At 38.3% G+C, this 19,706-nt stretch overlaps 1 protein-coding gene across 2 annotated transcripts in view; it reads left to right on the top strand.

Moving 5' to 3' along the window:
• Positions 1-19,706, top strand: part of SETD2 (SET domain containing 2, histone lysine methyltransferase) — a 123,021-nt gene that overhangs the window by 93,310 nt on the left and 10,005 nt on the right. For both annotated transcript variants that reach the window (XM_042929138.1, XM_042929139.1), the window contains exons 16-18: positions 5,321-5,455; positions 7,976-8,115; positions 10,475-10,586. In XM_042929138.1, coding sequence (XP_042785072.1) covers positions 5,321-5,455; positions 7,976-8,115; positions 10,475-10,586 — 387 coding nt within the window. The remainder of the gene's footprint in view (positions 1-5,320; positions 5,456-7,975; positions 8,116-10,474; positions 10,587-19,706) is intronic.

The following is a 19,706-nucleotide window of genomic DNA, read 5'->3' as shown; positions in this document are numbered from 1 at the left end:
AAGGATATTTACTATGGTAGTAAATATAATGTTAAATTTAAAAGCTGATTATACTGAATTTGTATTTCAAGGTGTATTTTTATGTTTTTTAATCAAGCTTCTTTTCTATAGAACCCAGCAATACATTTTAAGCTTAAACAAAAAATATATATAAAGCATCATCTTCACCACATTCTGATGTCCCTCACATCACTCCATATCGCTCCTTAAAGGTGAATTATCGTGGATGAGAGAGATTGTCAGGGATGCTTCCTGCACACATTACCTAGTACTGATCAGTTACTTCTGTTAGTATTTTTGTGATGAAGCTGCATAAAAATTTAGTTTGTAAGGCCATGGCAAAGTATCCAGCTTGAATTCCTAAAATCTTAAGTGTACTAACTACATTCATTTTGTATGATCTCCTGAACCACATGCTTATATCTATATTTCATGTATTTGTAATTTTGAAGAAGACTTGAAACTTTTTCCCATGGGTTTCTACTTAACATGATTCTTAACCATTTTTCCAAATTACTTTGTGTGTGTGTGTGTGTGTGTGTGTGTGTGTTTTAAGTATCTTAAACAAATTTCTTAGGTTCTAACTTCTGCTGTCTTGCCACATTCTTTCTTGGACCAAGCCATTTATTTTGAGTTTTTTCCCTGAGAATGTGTATCAGATATAAGAAACATGGTCTACTTCTCTCCCATTTCTATTCCTGAAGTATGTTCTTAACCTAGGTTTCAGAGCCTAAGCAATAGCAGTGGAAGATATTTATTGAAGACTCTCCAGGAGAGATTTCACTGGTCATTTGGCCATTCTTATAAAAAGTAATCTATTTTTTCTATCCCATGGAGCAAAAGATTTTCTGTAAGTTTTAGTCATAGCCTTAAGACTGAAGCATCACAATTTTGCTTGCTTACAGTTTTCCATTTTGTTCCTACCAAGGAGTCATTTGTTGGCTCCCTAATCTATTTTGTGTGTATTAGGTGGCAGATGAATGGACTCAGATAGTCCAGATTGTCCTTTACTTCTCTGTGAGATTAGTTATCAGAGATGATGTTGGGCTTTAGGTTATGAGAAATGTAGAGCATTTTGTTATTGTTTATGTGTTTTGAGTCCCTGTCCATCATTTAATGTGTCTTGGGGATAGGTGCTTAGCTTATATTCTTCAGTTAAAGTTGTTTTTTTTTTAATGTTCATTTTTGAGAGAGAGCGTGAGTGAGGGAGGGGCAGAGAGAGAGGGGGACAGAAGATCTGAGGTGGGCCCTGCACTGACAGCAGAGAGCCCAATGTGGGGCTCAAACTCACGAACCATGAGATCATGACCTGAGCTGAAGTCAGATGCTCGATTGACTGAGCCACCCAGGTGCCACTTCAGTTTTAGTTTTCTTATCTATGAAATGAGCAGAATGCCTCAGCATGGTTGAGGTTTGCATGAGATAATGGATATTAATAATGACAGAATTAAAGCACCATTTACCTTGAAGGTTTAATTATAGTTACCTTAATGATGTCGACAGAGTATTGACATTTGTGGAGTGTGAAATGCTCCTAGTCAAAGTCATCTATCCGATATCTGGTCTAACCATCTAACCTCCAGTAAAAGGAGACCTTGAGGTCTGTGGTGTTCAAGTGTAGTATTGACCATACCATCATGGGCTACTAAGAATTTGCAAGATATGATAACTTTGACAGTGAAGTAGTATGTGATGTGGTGTGATATAAATTTGTGTGTGTGTGTATGTGTACACATATGCAGTATCTTTCACATTTGGAGCAGATATGTTATCAGAAGGTGACTTTCATTTTTTGCCACAATTGCTTACCAAATGTAAAAACTCAACTTCAACTAAGGCCACCTGATTTGTAGTGGTTTTGTGACATTACTAAGTGACCTATTCTTACAAAGTTATACTAAATCACATCTCAAAAAATTGAGTCCTAAGACTATAATTTTCACATTATAAAGTGAAGTGACTCAGATATAAAGTAATAGTGATTTTTTTTTTTCCCCTCTAGAAGTAGGAGCAGAATAATTATGTTTTCTATAACATTTTGGACCTCCTTAGATTTCTCTTATAATTCCCATTAGAAGTCCCATTTTAAAGCTATTTCTAGACTGTATTTATGTTTGAGAAATTAGCTTTCATGTAATTTCAGGTCTCTTGAAGGGGAGAGCCAATCTCCTACAGATTTCCCCCCAGCAAAAGAGAGACTTGATAGGCATATGCTATTTAGATACATCTCACAAGTATGTTCATCTTCCATACTAACTTCAGTGGGATTGCAAACCAGTTTCCCCTTTTTATTACTGTTGTTAGTTTTGGCATTGCCATGTGATTATCAGCTGGTTTGGATAGATAATTTAATAGAACCCTGAAGAATGTTCATTTATTTTCTTTCTTTCTTTCTTTCTTTCTTTTTTCTTTCTTTTTTCTTTTTTTTCTTTTTTTTTTTTTTAAGCTTATTTATTTTGAGAGGTGGAGGCCAGGGGCAGAGAGAGAGAGGAAGAGGGAGAATCCCAAGCAGGCTCCGTGTTTGACAGCACAGAGCCAGCATGGGGGTTGATCCCACGAACCGTGAGATCATGACCTGAGCCAAAATCGAGTCAGATCCTCAACTGACTGAGTCACCCAGGTGCCCCGTTTTCTTTCTTTTTGACAGTCTGTGTTTTAAACACTGTACCTCTAAATGATTACTGCTATCTTGGGTGACTTTGTTTTTAGTCCAGCAAGGCTGATGTTGTTCAGATATTTTTGGCATTTCCTTTGGAAGTTATTTCCAGTATGTGTCACATTCCTTCCTGATGATAAATTATTATCCTTTAAATATATCTTTGCATGTTAGAAACAGGTGAAATTTGTCTGGAAATTTCTCATCTGGTAAATTACCTCATCTGGTAAATAGAGGGAGTGCTCAAGCTGGATAATGCCATTTCAGGTCAGAAGTTACCTCACAGCCAGCATTTGGAGCCAGAGTCTTCATTTCAAGGAGACTATAGCTTTAAAACTCCAGTCATCAAATCCTTTAGATGAGCCTTACTTATTAGCTCTGATCTTGTCCAATTCTCCATGCACAAAGTTTAACTGAGAGTCAAAAGAATTTTTAGCCTCCAAAATATTAGCATTTTTCTGTTGTAGATTTGGGTGCTTAGTCTCCTGATCACTATGGAGATAACATGTTTATCAGTTTACTGTCTTCTTCAGCCTCCCAGAAACTGTTTTTACTCAATCAGATATACCAGCACATTTATATTAACTCCCTACATGCACAATAACTTGCCTGTTGTATCCACTCTTCAGGATGCTTCCTTCGGGCATCAGGGTCATTGCAGATTCACTTTCCAGATCATACGCTAGATCATAGACTAGACCCCAGTTAGATATATTTTGTTTTATAGCTTATTTTTAGCAAAGTTGAAATTGAACGTTATAAGAATTATTTATACTTCACCTCTGAGATTATACTTTTAAATTTCTTTTTTTTTCAATTTTTAAATGTTTATTTTTGAAAGAGACAGAGAATGAACGGAGGAGGGGCAGAGAGATAGGGAGACACGGTATCCGAAGCAGGCTGCAGGCTCCCAGCTGTCAGCACAGAGCCTGACGTCACGAACCATGAGATCATGACCTAAGCCAAAGTTGGACTCTCAACTGACTGAGGCACCTAGGCGCCCCGTTTTTAAATTTCTTAAACACTATTTTACCATCTTTTTTGCTAATATCTCTTTTTGTACTGACCTCTTAATTCAGTGTTGTCTGGGTGTAGATGCATCAGTGTTAAAAAGCCTTTTGGGTTCAACCACATTTCAGTCTTTGAAACTGGAATCAGGTGGGGAAGTAAGATTTGTTTCTACAAAATCTTTGATGTTGCACAGATTTCCCATCTTATATCCAAATACCTAGAGATGAAAGCATTTCTATTTTGTGATACTATTCTGATAATAATTCTGCTTTGACCATTGAGTGTGGGTTTTTGTTCTGTGTAGATTAAGCTGTTCCAGAATAATGAATCAAGTACTCTTGACTTTTGTACTATGTAGGGGTTAGGAGTGCCAAACCTCCCTCCTCAGTCAAAAATCTGTATATGACTTTTAACTCCCCCAAAACTTCACTACTGTTACCTTACCAATAACATAAGCAGTTGATGAACCGATATTTTGTATGCTACATGTTTTATATTCTGTATTCTTAAAGTCAGCTAGAGAAAAAGAACATTAAGAAAATCATAAGGAAAATACATTTACAGTACTATACTGTAGAAAATCTGTTATAAGTGGCCCTGTGTAGTTCAAATCCACATGTTCAAGGGTCAGCTGGGTTGTATTCTTCCTCTTTTTCTCTGTGCCCTCTCGGTACTTATCCAGAAATCTCCTTGGTAGCTCCATTGGCCTAATCGGACTCTTTGGGTCTTTACTGGTATCATTTGGAATGATTGTATTTTATATTTTGAGTACTTACCAGTTAATACTTCTGAAATTATTTTATGTGGTGGAATCTCAGTCCCTAGGATCAAAATCTGTCCTCAAGTACAGGCTACATCTATCTCTGTTCACCTCCTTGGTAGTCATCACCTCTTGAGACAACAGGGTTGTGTTTCAGGGCTTGTTGTCACCTCTTCTTTAAGAGTGTTTCTAGTGCTGAGAACTAATTCCAGAGTAGGTTTAAGTCCTAGCCGTGGTCCTTAATTTCTTATGTGACTCCAGGTGGGGGAGATCCTCACCTCTGATGGTGGTCAGGACTAAATGAGATTATATACGTGAAAGGGCTTTCTAAGTGTCACGAGGCACTGTATAAATCAGCGTGTGGTAAGAATTTTATCTAGAATGAATTCTGCTGTCTTTCTCAGAGGGAGTTGTAATTAGATCACTGTCTTACTTCCTCTGCTATGAATCACTCACTCTCTCTGACCTTTTCCAGTCAGAACAACCTGTTAGTTTTTAGGAGTTGGTAGTAAAAAGGCTTTCTGAAAAGAGCCCTGTGGAGCTGTCTTGGATATACTAGGTGCGGCACTTCAGTTGTTATTACTGTGGTCTCCCTGGAGGCTAAAGAGTTGGACAGCTCTTAGGAGCCTCCCCACCTCCCCCCAGCCTTTTCTGTTTTTTTGTTTTTTGTGTTTTAATGGTAAAACCAAAGTAAGTAAATGACTAGGGAATTACTAAAAAAAGAAACTTCTGTGTTTGAAATAAAGGATTGTTTTACACATTTGTATCGAAATACTCTTTACTAAAAGTTAAAATTCATGGATTCCAGTAAGAGAATGCCAACTGAGAAGACAGTTACTGCTTTATTAGAGCCAGAAGGGTATAAATTATGAATTTCTTCATTTTATCTTTAGAGTTATGCCCAACCAAGTCTTCAGTACATCCAAGGACAGCAGATTTTCACAGCTCATCCGCAAGGCGTGGTCGTACAGCCAGCTGCAGCCGTGACTGCGATAGTCACACCAGGGCAGCCTCAGCCCTTACAGCCGGTAAGAAACCCTTCAGGTGATAAAATACTCCTTAGCTGTGTACCTTATCTTTAGAAGGTCTACTTTTGGTTTAGGTTTTTATTTTTGTTTCTTTCACTTGGTTTTTTTTTTTTCTTTAACTTTGGTCCCCAATTTCACTCAAGGGCTTGTGTCTCTGAGGAAGCATTACTCAATCATTAAAATAAAAGTTCTCTAGATTTTACCCCTGTGTTGATTGATACATATTTTGCTCCCGATATCCTTTTTATTTATAATTTAAACCGACTTTGTATTTTTATACTTTGCTATGAATTTCTAAAGTAACAATTTTACAGAGTAGCTATTTGTATTTTATGGAGTACTGGAATATGATACTATATCAGACCCGTGGACTAGGAGTACAGAAGTGAACTACTTCACTGTACATGCTGTACAATATGTAGTAAGAGAAACGTTTGGTATTCTGTAACATATGGAGAAGGATGTGGTGAAATCTTGATGAAGTGGGAAATGGCTGGCATTGGAAGCCGTTGAAAAGCTGAACAGAATAACTTGATCACATTAGCACTTTGGAGTTGCGACAGCTCCAGAGAAGGTTCCTGCAGCAGTCCGGTGAGTGATGGCGGCTTTAGACAGGTAGTACAGTTAGTGGGGATGGAGTATAAAGACTACATGTGAAACAGTTGGGAGATGAGACAGTGTGCTCTTACAGCAGGCATTTGAGGGCTTGCTAGGAGTTGGGCCCTAGGAATTTTGAATACAAACCTAAGACTCCATTCCTATCCTTAGAAGCTGACATTCCAATAAGAGAGTTGAGGATCACAATGAATAATACTAAAAGTAGAGATTAGTGTCACATAAGGAGCAGATAGTTTGAGGAGGGAAAGAATCATTCCCAAGTGTGGGAAGGATTAGTAATACGTTCTGAATGATTCGAAGTATTCTTAGGTGACACAGAAGCTTAGGACAAAGAGGTCACTTTATAGGCTGGAAGGAGGACTACAGGTAGAACTGAAGTAGGACACCAAAAAAAGCAGCTACATGAAGTAGGATTAGTGGTATGCATAAAACAGTGATGCTCAAAGACCTGTGTTTGCTTAAAAGTGGTCCCATTTTATCTGAGCCTGGGATCTCCGGTTCCTCTTTGACTGCTCAAGCAGAGGTAAAGCTGGAAAAAGTATTCTATATTAATTGGCTTACACAGAATGAGAATTAAGGGCATATATTCTTATAGTAATTTATTATTAGTCTGCTAGATCTATTATAACAAGATACCACAAACCAAGAGGTTTAAACAACAGAAATTGAGTTTCTCACTGCTCTAGAGTCTGGAAGTCTATACCATCAAGGTGTTGGTGAGGTTTGGTCCTAACGCTTCTCCTTGCCTTGCACATGGCTGCCGTCTCCCTATATATTTACGTTCCCTAATGTGTCTTTTCCTCTTATGAGGAAACTACCCTTTTGACCTCATTTAATCTTCATTGCCTCTTTAAAGGCCCTATCTCCAAATATAGTCACGTTGGGAGTTAGAGCTCCAACATAGGAATTTGGGGGATACAGTTCAGTGCCTAGACAGGGATTGTGAGGTTTTCATGTTTTTCAAAATGTGATGTTAAATTTTTATAAATATGCAGTTTAAAACGTACAGAAAAATAGATAAGGGTTAAGTGGTAACATTCTGTCATACTGCTTTTCAGCTTTTTTTCTTTAAAAAAGATACATCTAAAGCTAATTCAGCTAATCAGGATCCAGAAGTTGGTATATGCCATTTAGCACTGTTTTGTTTTGTTTTGAATTTTTTACATGTTTGTTTATTTTTGTTTTTAATTTTTTTAATGTTTTTATTTATTTTTGAGGCAGAGAGACAGAGCATGAGCCGGGGGGGGGGGGGGGGGGGGGGGGGGCGGACAGAGAGAGAAGGAGACACAGAATCTGAAGCAGGCTCCAGGCTCTGAGCTGTCAGCACAGAGCCCGACGTGGGGCTCGAACTCACATACCGCAAGATCATGACCTGAGCTGAAGTCGGATGCTTAACTGACTGAGCCACCCAGGCGCCCCTGTTTATTTTTGAAAGATACAGACCTTGAGCAGGGAGGGGCAAAGAGAGAGGGGGAGACACAGAATCCAAAGCAGACTCCAGGCTCTGAGCTGTTAGCACAGAGCCCGACATGGGGCTCGAATTCACAAACCGCAAGATCATGACCTGAGCTGAAGTTGGACACTTAACTGAGCCACCCAGGCGCTCCTAGCATTTTCTATTTTATTCTTTTTTTTAAGGTTGAAAGATACTGCTCTGGATAGTGAGCTGCTGAATATTTTTAAATGTGATATGTTGGATGGTGAACTTGGAGCCAACTGTCAATTTTCTGATAGATCCCTAAAGCTGTTTATATACTCTGATCATTTCCCAGATTGAACCTTTTTTTATCTTTTTTTTAAAAGATAGAGATAGAGGTATGTTTTTACATATTGCTTAAGTAGGCTACTTTGTCCTTTTTGAGATGTCACTGATGAAGAGTCTGTGTGTGTATTTCTTTTTAGCCTGAAATGGTAGTGACAAATAATCTTCTGGATCTGCCACCCCCCTCTCCTCCCAAACCAAAAACCATTGTCTTACCTCCCAACTGGAAGACAGCCCGAGATCCAGAAGGGAAGATTTATTACTACCACGTGATCACAAGGTAAGAAAGGCTGTGTGGGCATCCCCAAATCAGTTTCAGTTGGTCAAAGAAGCTGCCATCATAAGGGGAGATTTATGATTATTGGCTTGATGTCATTGGCTGGTGTTCACTGTGCTTGAGGGCTGCTAGATTTCCAGAATCACATCTTAAATGTTATGTTATGCCTTTTTAGATAGATAAATTTTGATATATTTTTAATCTACAAGACTCTTTTGCAGAAAATTAAAGAGTTTGTAAAAAAAAAAATAAAAAGATAATGACTTGATCTAACGTTGTGGGTATCGAGGGTCCTGGGCAAACCTTTTCTGTAAAAGGTCAAATAATGTTTTAGGCTTTGCCAGCCAAACACAATTACTTAGTTCTGCCATTGTTGTGCAAACAGCCATAGACCATACATAATGAATGGTCATGTCTGCCCAATAAAACTTCATTTACAAAAATAGGCAATAGGTCAGTTTTGGTCCGTGAGCCATAGTTTGGTGACCCTTGCTGTTTATAGAAAGCTCAATTTATCTTTTTCTTAGAAGTTTAAAAAATACACATGTCTTTTAGACAAAAGATAGCTTTATGTGAATATATGTAATTTCTGTGTGTGTGTGTGTGTGTGTGTGTGTGTGTGTGTGTACACTCATTGGTATATAATCTTATGTGAGTTGTTGGGATACGTCTTTTATAATCTTTCTACCAATCTGTATAGAACGTTATCAGTTAATATAGAACTACACTGTTTTTAGTGCATGCTTATACTTTGAGAGATCAGCAAACTATGCCCATAGGCCACTGGTATTTGCAAATGAAGTTTTGGGGGGAACACAGCCACTCCCATTTATTTAGGAGTTGTTTATGGCTGCTTTCACAATATAGTGGCAGAGTAGAATAGTTGTGGCAGAGACCATGTGACCCACAAAGTCAAAAATATTTACTCTGTGATCATTTATAGAAAAAAAGTTTGCCAACTCCTGTTCTTTTGTATGGCTATATAAAATTTTATTTAACCCACCCTAATTGATGGATTTTCACGATTTTATATATAACTCTAACCCTGGACATCCTCGTAGATACTAATCTTACCTTCTTTGGGTAGATTTCTAGAGGTAGAATTGTCGGTTAAAAAGATAGACATTTTAAATTGATAACTATTGTCAGCTTACCATGAAAAAAACTGTACCATTGTAGACTCCCACAAAAAGTGTACAATAGCGCCTTTTTCTTCACGTAATTTCTTTTAATCTTGTAAGTGTAATTGGTGAGACATCTTATTTTCATTTCCAGTTCTCTTATTGTTGAACCATCTTTATTGTTGGCCGTTTACATCTTTTGTGATTTGCTTGTTTGGGGCATGTACCCATTTTCTGTCATTATTATTAGATCCCTTTATCAAGCTTATTGCAAATGTTTTTGTTTGTAATGTCTTACAAGTTAAAAAAATTTCATACAAATATTTTCTTTTATGATTTTTCAAGTGCCTCTAACGTTGCTGACAAAAGTTTGGTGTGGTAGGAGAGCACAAGACTGCAAAGGCAGGATTGACCCACCAGATACGTTGCTAGTTCTCTGAGGCTTTTGACATTTTGAGGGATTCTCCTTATAGCATTCCCTGTGACAGCTGACTTCAGACTCCTGAATTGAATTTCCTTACTTCCAGTTGTTACCTCACAGATCTAGCTGTAAAAAAAAAAACAAAAAAAAACACAAAAAAACCACAATGCTTTCTTATTTGCAAAACAACTATAGCATGCAATGAATGAGTTAACACGGTAGACCCCTTCTTCTTGCAGTCAGTTGAGAATATTTGGGACCAAGGGCATAAGTTTTTGACTTGAAGTCTTTTCCATGCTATGAGTCATTGAAGCAAAGGGGCACAACCACAGACAAGAAGGCTCCCAAAGCAAGGAACCATTTTCTCATGTGACCAAGGATTGTGAGGAGTGTGTTGTGATTTATTTTATTTGCTCCAAGTACATGCTGGGTACAGTTGCTGTTGATCTCTTCACCTGCAGAGGGGAGGTATAGGCAAGCACTGACTCCATGTACTTTTTAGGTTTTGCTGAATCCTATTTTCAGAACATTAAGAGCCAAGTGAGAAACAGACAGGATGTTTTGGTTTTACTACTCTTCGACAAGGCAAACATCGCCACCTCACTGGCTAGAGAAATACAGTGGGCTAAACAATGTATGTCTGTGGGATAAAATCACTGCTGCTGGGAAGATAGCAAAAGAATGTTTCTATCTTATGAAGCAGACTTCCTCTATGTCTCATTACAAATGTTGTATTTTATGTGTATATGAGCAGAGATGCCTGTGCCAGAGTTCTCTGTTTTCTGGCCACGATAGCATGGCTGTTCTTACCTTCTTCTAGGCAGACTCAGTGGGATCCTCCTACTTGGGAAAGCCCAGGAGATGATGCCAGCCTTGAGCATGAAGCTGAAATGGACCTGGGGACCCCAACGTATGATGAAAACCCCATGAAGGTGAGTCTGGCTTACACATGTTTCCGGATCATCTGGGAGTCTGTATCCTGTCATCTTGCTGGGCCAATAGCCACGTGGTCTTGTGATTCTGTTTTCCTTATTGTTCTGGAGAATTAACACATGTAGTAAATGCTTGAGAGGCCTAGGACATCCAAACAGTACAGCAGTATGGTATATAAAGCAAAAAATACAAGCCCTTAATTTCTTTCCAGCTGCTCTCCTATCATCCTTTTCTGGAGATAAATACTGTTAACTAGTACAGGAGTTCTCAAACCTGGAGTAATTTTGCTCCCTCGAGAACATTTGATAATATTTAGAGACATTTTTGGTTGTTAAAACTGAAGGAATGCTACAGACAAGGGAAGTCACCAAACATCTTACAGTGCACAGGACAGTCCCCCACAACAAAGAACTGGCCCAAAATGTTAATAATGCCAAGGTTGTGAAACTTTACTTTGGTGTGTGTTCTTCCAGACCCTTCTGGGAAATGTACACACACAAGTGTTTTTCTTTCTTTTCATTTTATTTGTTTGTTTGTGTGTTTGTTTTTAAAAGTTTATTTATTTTGAGAGAGAGTGAGCGCATGAGGAGGGGAGGGGCAGAGAGAGCGAGAGAGAGGATCCCAAGCAGGCTCCGCGTGTCAGCGCAGACATCCATCGGGCGTGGGCTCATTCCCACACGCCGTGAGAACATGACCTAAGTGGAAATTTAAAGAGTCAGACGCTTGGGGCGCCTGGGTGGCTCAGTTGGTTGGGCATCTGACTTCGGCTCAGGTCATGATCTCACAGTTGGTGGGTTTAAGCCCTGCGTCGGGCTCTGTGCTGACAGCTCAGAGCCTGGAGCCTGCTTCAAATTCTGTGTCTCTTCCTCTGTCTGCCCCTCCCATGCTCATGCTCTGTCTTGCTCTGTCTCTCAATAGTAAAATAAACATTAAAATATTTTTTTAAAAAAAGAGGCGCTTAGCTGACTGGTTAAGCCCAGGTGCTCCTTACTTTTCATTTTAAACACACAAATAGAATCATAGTATTTATACTCTATTGTAACTTCCTTTAGTATTTCTTAGCAATTTGGGGTACCTGGCTGGGTCAGTTGGAGCATGCAACTCTCGATCTTGGGGTTGTGAGTTCGAGCCCCGTGTTAAGTGTAGAGATTACTTAAAAATAAAACCTTAAAAAATATGTCTGTCTTAGCTCTTTCCTTGTAGATCTGCTGCATCCTTTTTTGATGCACTGTGTCTCATTTTAAATGTTTTAGCTCATTGACTGAAATCTTACATAGATGGTGTGTTTCAATGTCCTGCCATTTTGGGATTCATAGTTCTGGGAAAAAGTTAACTGTTTACAACCTCACCAAAGGAGTATCCTCCACCACCTCCCCCCAACACACACACTTTTTTTTTTTTTTTTTTTTTGAAGATTTGGGACCTATATTTTACTATGGAAATATTATTTTAGAAACAAGGCAAAAAAGAGCTTATCCCTGATCTCTCCCTCTGACAAAACAGTAATTAGGATTAGAGGTCAAGTAAATGAAATACACAGTGACTGAATTATAACCATTTTTATCCCTGTCCGCTTATAATAAGACCCACTATCTCCTGGAATAAGGTGTCTTCAGTGAAATCAAAGACCATATTTCTGTGTCCTAAGATCTGAATAGTATTCAAAAATTTTTTTTAATGAGAAGAGGCACTTAACTAGTTAAGTCAGTGGAGAGGTAGGAGAGGGAAGAGGGCAGAAAGGAAGGAGGTTGGAGTGAAAGAATCAAAGTGGAAACAATGTACTTTCTGTCCTTTTATTCACTTGGGGGAAGCATTTTCCTTCCTTCAGCATATATTTGCCATTCTCCAAAAAACCAAGCATTTCAGTTAAGTCCACGTGGAGCCTGCTAAATTTCGACTGAATCACTGGAGTCACTTAACCACATCACTGTAACTGTGGTATTGTCACATTTTCTTGAATCATTTAGGAATATGCCCAGGATTGTTAGGCAACTTCCATTTAAAGTATCCAGAAGCTAACACACCACAAACAAAAAACCACAACAGCTCCCTCTTTGCAGACGTCTGTAGCTCTGTTAGTTATATCCTTTGAAAGATAAACAAAGTTTGAGAAGAGATCCCTGGTGTAGGAATACAGCTGAGCTCTGAGACCAAGTTTATAAAGCATGTCAAGAGACCTTACTTTTTGCACCTTAGCCATTAATTATGATTCAGTGTTTTGGTCTAGTGTAGAATACTGTTTGATTGACTGTAGGAGAAGTATAATTGCAAAAGCTCACTGTATACATACCACTCGGGGAGTCTGTTTATCAGATTGTATCTGATAACATGGAGAGAAAGTGAGTAACATGTTCTAGGCAAGGCTGTGGGTTCTCAACTCCTGCCCTGGATTAGTTATAGTAAATATGTACACTGAATCCCAGAAAAGCTTCAAGACCCTAAGTTAACATGATATTCACAACGATAACCGTGGAAAAATATGTGGATGTATAATTAGGTTTTAGTGGAAAACTGTTCTACTTATAATCTGTCTGAACATACTGGAGTGTGGGTTCAAGTTAGGATTAGAATTAATACTTTTTTGTTGCTATTAATAGAAGGCAAAATAACAGACTTTTAGTTTGATCAGATTTGAAAGTTGGGAGAGAATACTCAGTCCACAGGTGGGGTGTATAGGGATGCGTATCATATATCCCTTTCGTGAATTGTAAATATGAAGCTCTTACTGCATGCTTACATCGTGAAAGCCTGTATGAAATTTGAAGGGCCAGACCTCAGCCAGGAAATCGGTTGGAGTATGGTAGATATAACTTGACTATGATTAAGGAACTTTCTATGGCAGCAGAGAAGTGTTTTCTCACAGGGTCTCTACTTAGGAGTTTAAACCAACTAAAAATTACGATTTTTGTTTTCATTGTGTAGCGAGATAATAGAGATGACTCCCAAGGTGAAATTCTACTTGGGAATGACTAAGATGGTGGGATTTCCACTGTCTAATGGAAGAGTGTTCCTTGGTGCTCTTCTAAAATGTCAGTGATAAGAGAGGGAAAAATAGTTGCTGTTTTCAAATAACTGTACCACACTACTCATTAGCACTATTAAAAGAGATTGCTTGACTTTAACGCCACTAATAAGAGATCAGAAAGAACTCTATGTGTTTTTAATATATTTTGAAACCTGGTAATAGGCTTCTGAAAGAATAAGATACTTTAACTATATACTGTTATTTTTTAATACGTGAGTGTGTATTACATTCTCCAAGGTGTGCTTCATTTGGTTTAGAGGGACAGACGAGGAAAGCTAAGAAATCAGCATATTTGCATTTGTAGCAGAGAGGTGTTTGACTGAAGGACTTCCACTGTAATGTGTATTTGTAAGAGTACCAGAATTTTCTCCAATCAACCCACATAGTGTAGCCTTTCTCTAGCATTTCTTAAAGGCTAGCCTCCTGACATTTGTTTCAATTATATCATTAAATTATTTCAGGAATGTTGAACAACAGATAACAAGGAGTCCATTCAGGGGTCTGCAAAAGCGAATCTAAATCCAGTGTTTAATTCAGAAATAACTCTCCTGTATAGCTATGCTCCTATATGTTGGGATGGGGGTTGGTGCTTATGTAAAGATGAGAAATTATAAAGTGGGAAATTATAAAGAGGAAACATTCCTCCTAGCTCTTAATTGCCTCAGAGATGTTACATAGTGAGACTTCTAATGGAAATTTAAAGATGTCAATTTTCAGAGAAAATAGGAGAGAAATGTTTCCATTATTCTTCTTTACCAAAGTACAAATACATAAATAACTCTCTTGGAATTCAAATCCTAATAATCTGGGTGCACAATGTAATTAGGCTGCCAAGTATAGTTCTTGCTGTGGACAAATAGTTGAAGATTAGAGGTGTCTTTTCTCCTAAATAGAATCATAGTCAAACCAAAACAATGCTTATATCTTCAGTTTCTTGAGTACATTTGACCTGTTCATGAAATAGTTGTACCATTTCTATCTGAGCAGAAGATAAAAATCAATTTGAGGAGGTTTTATACCTAATGTTTGATTTTATGTAAATGACACCTTTGGTAACCAGCTTGAAACATTCTAGCCATGTAATTCAGAAGAAAGGAAAACTTTTTCTGTGGCTATTTGCTTTTGTCTAAACTTTTTCTCCCTTATTCTCGCACATAAAACACTTTATCCTTTGCAGCACATTTAATATTACACCTTTGTATTTGCAGATGTTTGCTTTCAACTGTAAATAACAAAAATGTAGCTGAAACCAGCATAAACATAAAAAGAGACGTATTGGGGGTGCCTGGGTGACTCAGTCAGTTAAGTGTCCGACTTCGGCTCAGGTCATGGTCTCGTGGTTCGAGACCCACATCGGGCTCTGTGCTGATAGTGCAGAGCCTGGAGCCTGCTTTGGATTCTCTGACTCCCTCTCTCTCTGCCCCTCCCCCACTCACGCTCTGTCTCTCTCCCTCAAAAATAAACAAACATTAAAAAAAAAAAAAAGACATTGGCTTGTGTAACTTGAAAGTCAAGAGTGGTATTGGCTTTAGGTATAGCTAGATTCTGTCGCTCAGATCATGGTGTCAGATTTATTATAATCTCTGATTCTCCTCTCTATGTGTAAACAAGTCAGAGTCAAATCTGGAAATTCTTTTAAGAACAGCTCAATGATTGTTGGAGGAGTCTTCATAAAGCACCGTGCTTTGGGTAAGGGTAAGGGATGATAGTGGTGTGACCTGAGTCCCTACCACCCAAATAGCTTACCTGATCATGGGGAGATCACGGAGACTCCTGTGTTAACTGTCCTAGATTTTCAGCCAGTGATTCACATATAGAATCTGTCAGATTAGTTTCTATATAGCCAGGAGCTGAGTCACCCTCAGCTCTTAAGAAAATTGATCTTGGGGACGCCTGGGTGGCTCAGTTGGTTAAGTGTCCGACTTCAGCTTAGGTCATGATCTCACTTTGTGACTTTGAGCCCTGCGTAGGGTTCTCTGCTATTGGCACATAGCCCACTTCGAATCCTCTGTTCTCCTCTCTCTCTGCCCCTCACCTGCATGCTCTCTCTCTCTCCCTCTCTCTTTCTCTCAAAAATATAAAAATTTTTTAAAATGATTTTGATGATCTTTGAGTATGAATAATGAGCAAGATTTTGGCATTGTTTTGGTCAGTTATCATAGGAAGGTAGAAGAGAGTACTTGTGAAATCCACTCAAGTGCTGTGGACCCGTGGAAGCTGGGAGAAGGCTGACCAGCGCCTGCAGCAGAAGCTGCCATCTACATATGGGAAATCTCTGTGTTGGCAGTGATGGGGCAAACCGCCTGACTTTAGGAACGTTTACGTTACTTAGTGGAGGGCACTTTTGGCCATGTATGAGAGCTGTTCTTCAGAGATTTTTCAGAATCTACTCACAGAGACAAAATAAACTATATGCGAATTTTTTGCAAGTTAAATATTTAGAAAGGTATTGTACAGATTTTGGCTTTAGGTTCTTTACCTATCAAGAACAAAAGAAGGATGTTTATTCAGTTTATGACATAGAGGTACTTAATAGAATATTTATGAAATGAATCTATCAGGGGAGTAGATGAGTAGCTCATTGATTTCTACAGTGTTTATGTCTTAAGGCTTATGTCATAGGCCCTAAAATTCAGAATGGGGCTGCAAATAGAGGAATTTGTAAGCACTGATGCAAAGCAATTCAGACTCTTATGGATGGTTTTATTACCCATTACCTTTTCATTACCCATGACTCTGACAGTCTCTGCCTTTTAATTGGTGTGTTTAATCTGTTAATATTTAGTAAATGTGTCAGGAACGTTGGGTTTAAGATCTACCCCCCTCATTTTTTTTTCTATTTTTTTCATCTGTCTTCTGTGTGTTTTTTTCTTTCTTTTTGGATAAATTTACATTTTCCCCCAAAATACTTCATTTTATTTTTTTCTATTGGCTTATTATCCGTTCTTCCTTATTTAACTTTTTAGTAGTTTCTGTAAGGAGTGGTTATCAGAGTGTAGTGCGGGGACCCCTAGGGACTTGAAGACCCTTTCAAGGGAGCCATGAGGTCAAACTGTTTTCATAGTAATACTAAAACATCATATTCCTTTGTCACTCTCATTCATTCATGAGTATACCATGGAATTTTCCAAAGGGTACATGTCATGATTAAATGTGAAGGAAATGAGAATCCAGCTGTCTTCTGTAAGCCTGACATTAAAGAGATTTCTAATATATAAAACTGTGCCACTGTTAATAATTTCTTTAGTTTTGGAAAAGAAAGTTACCTTTTCACAAAAAAAAATTTATATTCACATATGATAGGTTTGTTAATGCTGTTTTAAAATTAATATTTTTTTTTTACATTTAATTTCTAATAATGGTAAATTTGGATAGATAGAATCCATATGAGCAAAAGCTCTTTGAAGAGCAGGGGCGCCTGGGTGGCTCAGTCAGTTAAGCGTCCAACTCTTGATTTTGGCTCAGGTCATGATCTCCCGGTTCGTGGGATCAAGCCCTGCATCAGGCTCTATGCTGATAGTGTGGAGCCTGCTTGGGATATATTCTCATTCTCATTCATATTCATTCTCTCTCTCTCTCTCTCTCTCTCTCTCTGCCCCTACCTTGTTCGTGTGCACATGTACTCACTCTCTCTCAAAATAAACATTTAAAAAACATTTGAAGAGCAAAAAAGGAATCCTGAGACCTAAAAGTTTAAGAACTGCTGGTCTGTGGTTTACAATATGAATATTTATCTCCTTATAGTCTCATGCCAAATACCATTGTATCTATAATTGTAAGAACCTACTTATATTTTGCCCCCTCCTGTCCATTGTACTGTTACCATACATTCTTTTTATCCTGTCATATGCTATGAACCCCAGAATATATTGTTACTTTTTTGCTTTCAACAGTTCATTACATGTTAAATTTTTTAAACTTGGGAGCAAAGTCTTATATTTACCCACATGATTACCAGTTCTGGCAAATTTTATTCTTTCATGGAGATTTGAGCTCTTTCTGGAATCATTTTCCTTTAGACTGAAGAGTTTCCTTTAATATTTCTAGTATTTTAGGTCTAATGGTCATGAATTCTCTCAGTTTTTGTTTGTCTGAAAAGTGTCCTTGTCTTTCCTTTTTTTTTTTTTTTTTTTCTTTTTCTTTTTAACAGACTTTATTTTTTAGAGCAGTTTTAGGTTCACGTCAAAATTGGGTGGGAAGTGCACAGAGTTTCTCTATAACCCTGTCACCACACATGCACAGCTTCACCCACTATCAATAGCCTGCCAGAGCAGTCCATTTATTACAGTCAGTGAACCTACAATGACCTATCATTACCACCCAAAGTCTATAGTTTGCATTAGGATTCTTGGTGTTCTACACTCTGTGGGTTTGAGAAATGTATAATGGTATGTATCCACCATTATAGTATCATACAGGATCGTTTTACTGCCCTAAAAATCCTCTGTGCTCCCCCTGTTCATCCTACCCTCCTTGTCCACGTCCCTTATCACTGTCCCTGACAACCAGTGATCTTTTTACTGTGTGTGTAGTTTGGCTTTTTACAGAATGTCATATAGCTGGGCTCATGTAGTGTGTTGCCTTTTCAGATTGGCTTCATTTAGTTAGCATTATATATTTAAGGTTCCTTCAGATCTTTTCGTGGCTTGCTAGCTCACTTCTTTGTAGCACTAAATATTTCATTGTCTGGATTAACCACAGTTCATGTATACATTAGCTACTGAAAGACATCTTGGTTGCTTCCAAGTTTGTGCAAGTTTTTTGTGGGCATAAATTTTCTCCTCATTTGGGTAAATATCCAGAATCATGATTGTTGGATCATAAGAGTATGTTCAATTTTGTGAGAAGCTGCCAGACTCCTTCTTACCTTTATTTTTTGAAGGATATTTTCACTGGATATAGAATTCTAAGTTGATACTTTATTTTCCCTTTCAATACTTAAAAGATGTTATTCCATTTTTTCCTTATTTACAGTTTTTCTTTTCTTTTATTTTTTTTTAATGTTTATTCTCAAGAGACAGAGACAGTGTGAGTGGGGGGGAGGGTCAGAGAGAGAGAGGGAGACACAGAATCTGATGCAGGCTCCAGGCTCTGAGCTGTCAGCACAGAGCCTGACGCAGGGCTCGAACTCACGACCTGAGCTGAAGTCGGACACCCAACCAACTGAGCCACCCAGGTGCCCCAATTTACAGTTGTTTCTAATAAGAAGGATGTACTTCTCTTTGTTCCCCCAAATATGATGTTTCTTTCCTCCTTTCTGTCTGCATGGAGAAAAGTCTTAATCTTCTCATTAAAATCGGTTTTTAAGAATTTGATTGTGATGTACCTTGGTGTTGTCTTCTTTGTTTAACCTCTCTGGTTTTTTTAGCCATTTGGATCTGTGGATTGATATTTTTCATCAAATATGGAAATAGATTTTTTTATTTCAATTATATTTTTCAGCTCTAAAATTTCAGTTTCGTTATTTTTAATAGTATCAGTTTCTTTGCTCTTTGTTTTCCTTTAGATCCTTGAATGTTCGTAATGTTCAGCTTCACTTTTATTTCTGGGCATGTTTCTAGTGACTGACTTTTCCTGTGATTATCAGATTAAAATTTTCCTGCTTCACGTGCATCGAGTAATTTTCGTTTGAGCACTGGACATTGTGCTTGTTACATCATTGAGTTTCAGAGTTTTATTGTCTATGAAAGACTGATGGGCTTTGTTCTTGGCAGGCAGTTAAAGATCAGTTTGATTCTTCAGAAGTTTGTTGTTAATTTTTGGTAGGTTGGGTCCAGAGTAGTCTTTTCTCTTGGGATGACTGCCACTATCCAAGAGGTGGTCTTTCTTGGATCTTCACTGAATGCCTTAGGTTCACACCAAGGTCTCTTCACTCCGACTGGTAGAAGCTCAGATGTTTTCCAGTCTTCTGTGAGCTCTGGCAGTTGTTAGTTTATAGCTCATCTCAGACACTTCGAGCTGCAGTCTTATCTCCTCAGCTCATGAGACCAGCATGCTATGCTATGCTTAGGTTTTCCTCCCTGCTCTGGGGTCTGGTACACAAGGAAAGCCAGGATACTCAGGGCATACCTTCTTTTGTCCCTTGTTTCTGGTA

This window comes from Panthera leo, chromosome A2 (assembly GCF_018350215.1).
Source record: "Panthera leo isolate Ple1 chromosome A2, P.leo_Ple1_pat1.1, whole genome shotgun sequence".
In the NCBI taxonomy this organism is placed as follows: domain Eukaryota; kingdom Metazoa; phylum Chordata; class Mammalia; order Carnivora; family Felidae; genus Panthera; species Panthera leo.
The sequence above is the reverse complement of the archived record's forward strand: the minus strand, read 5'-3'. Positions and strand labels throughout refer to the sequence as shown.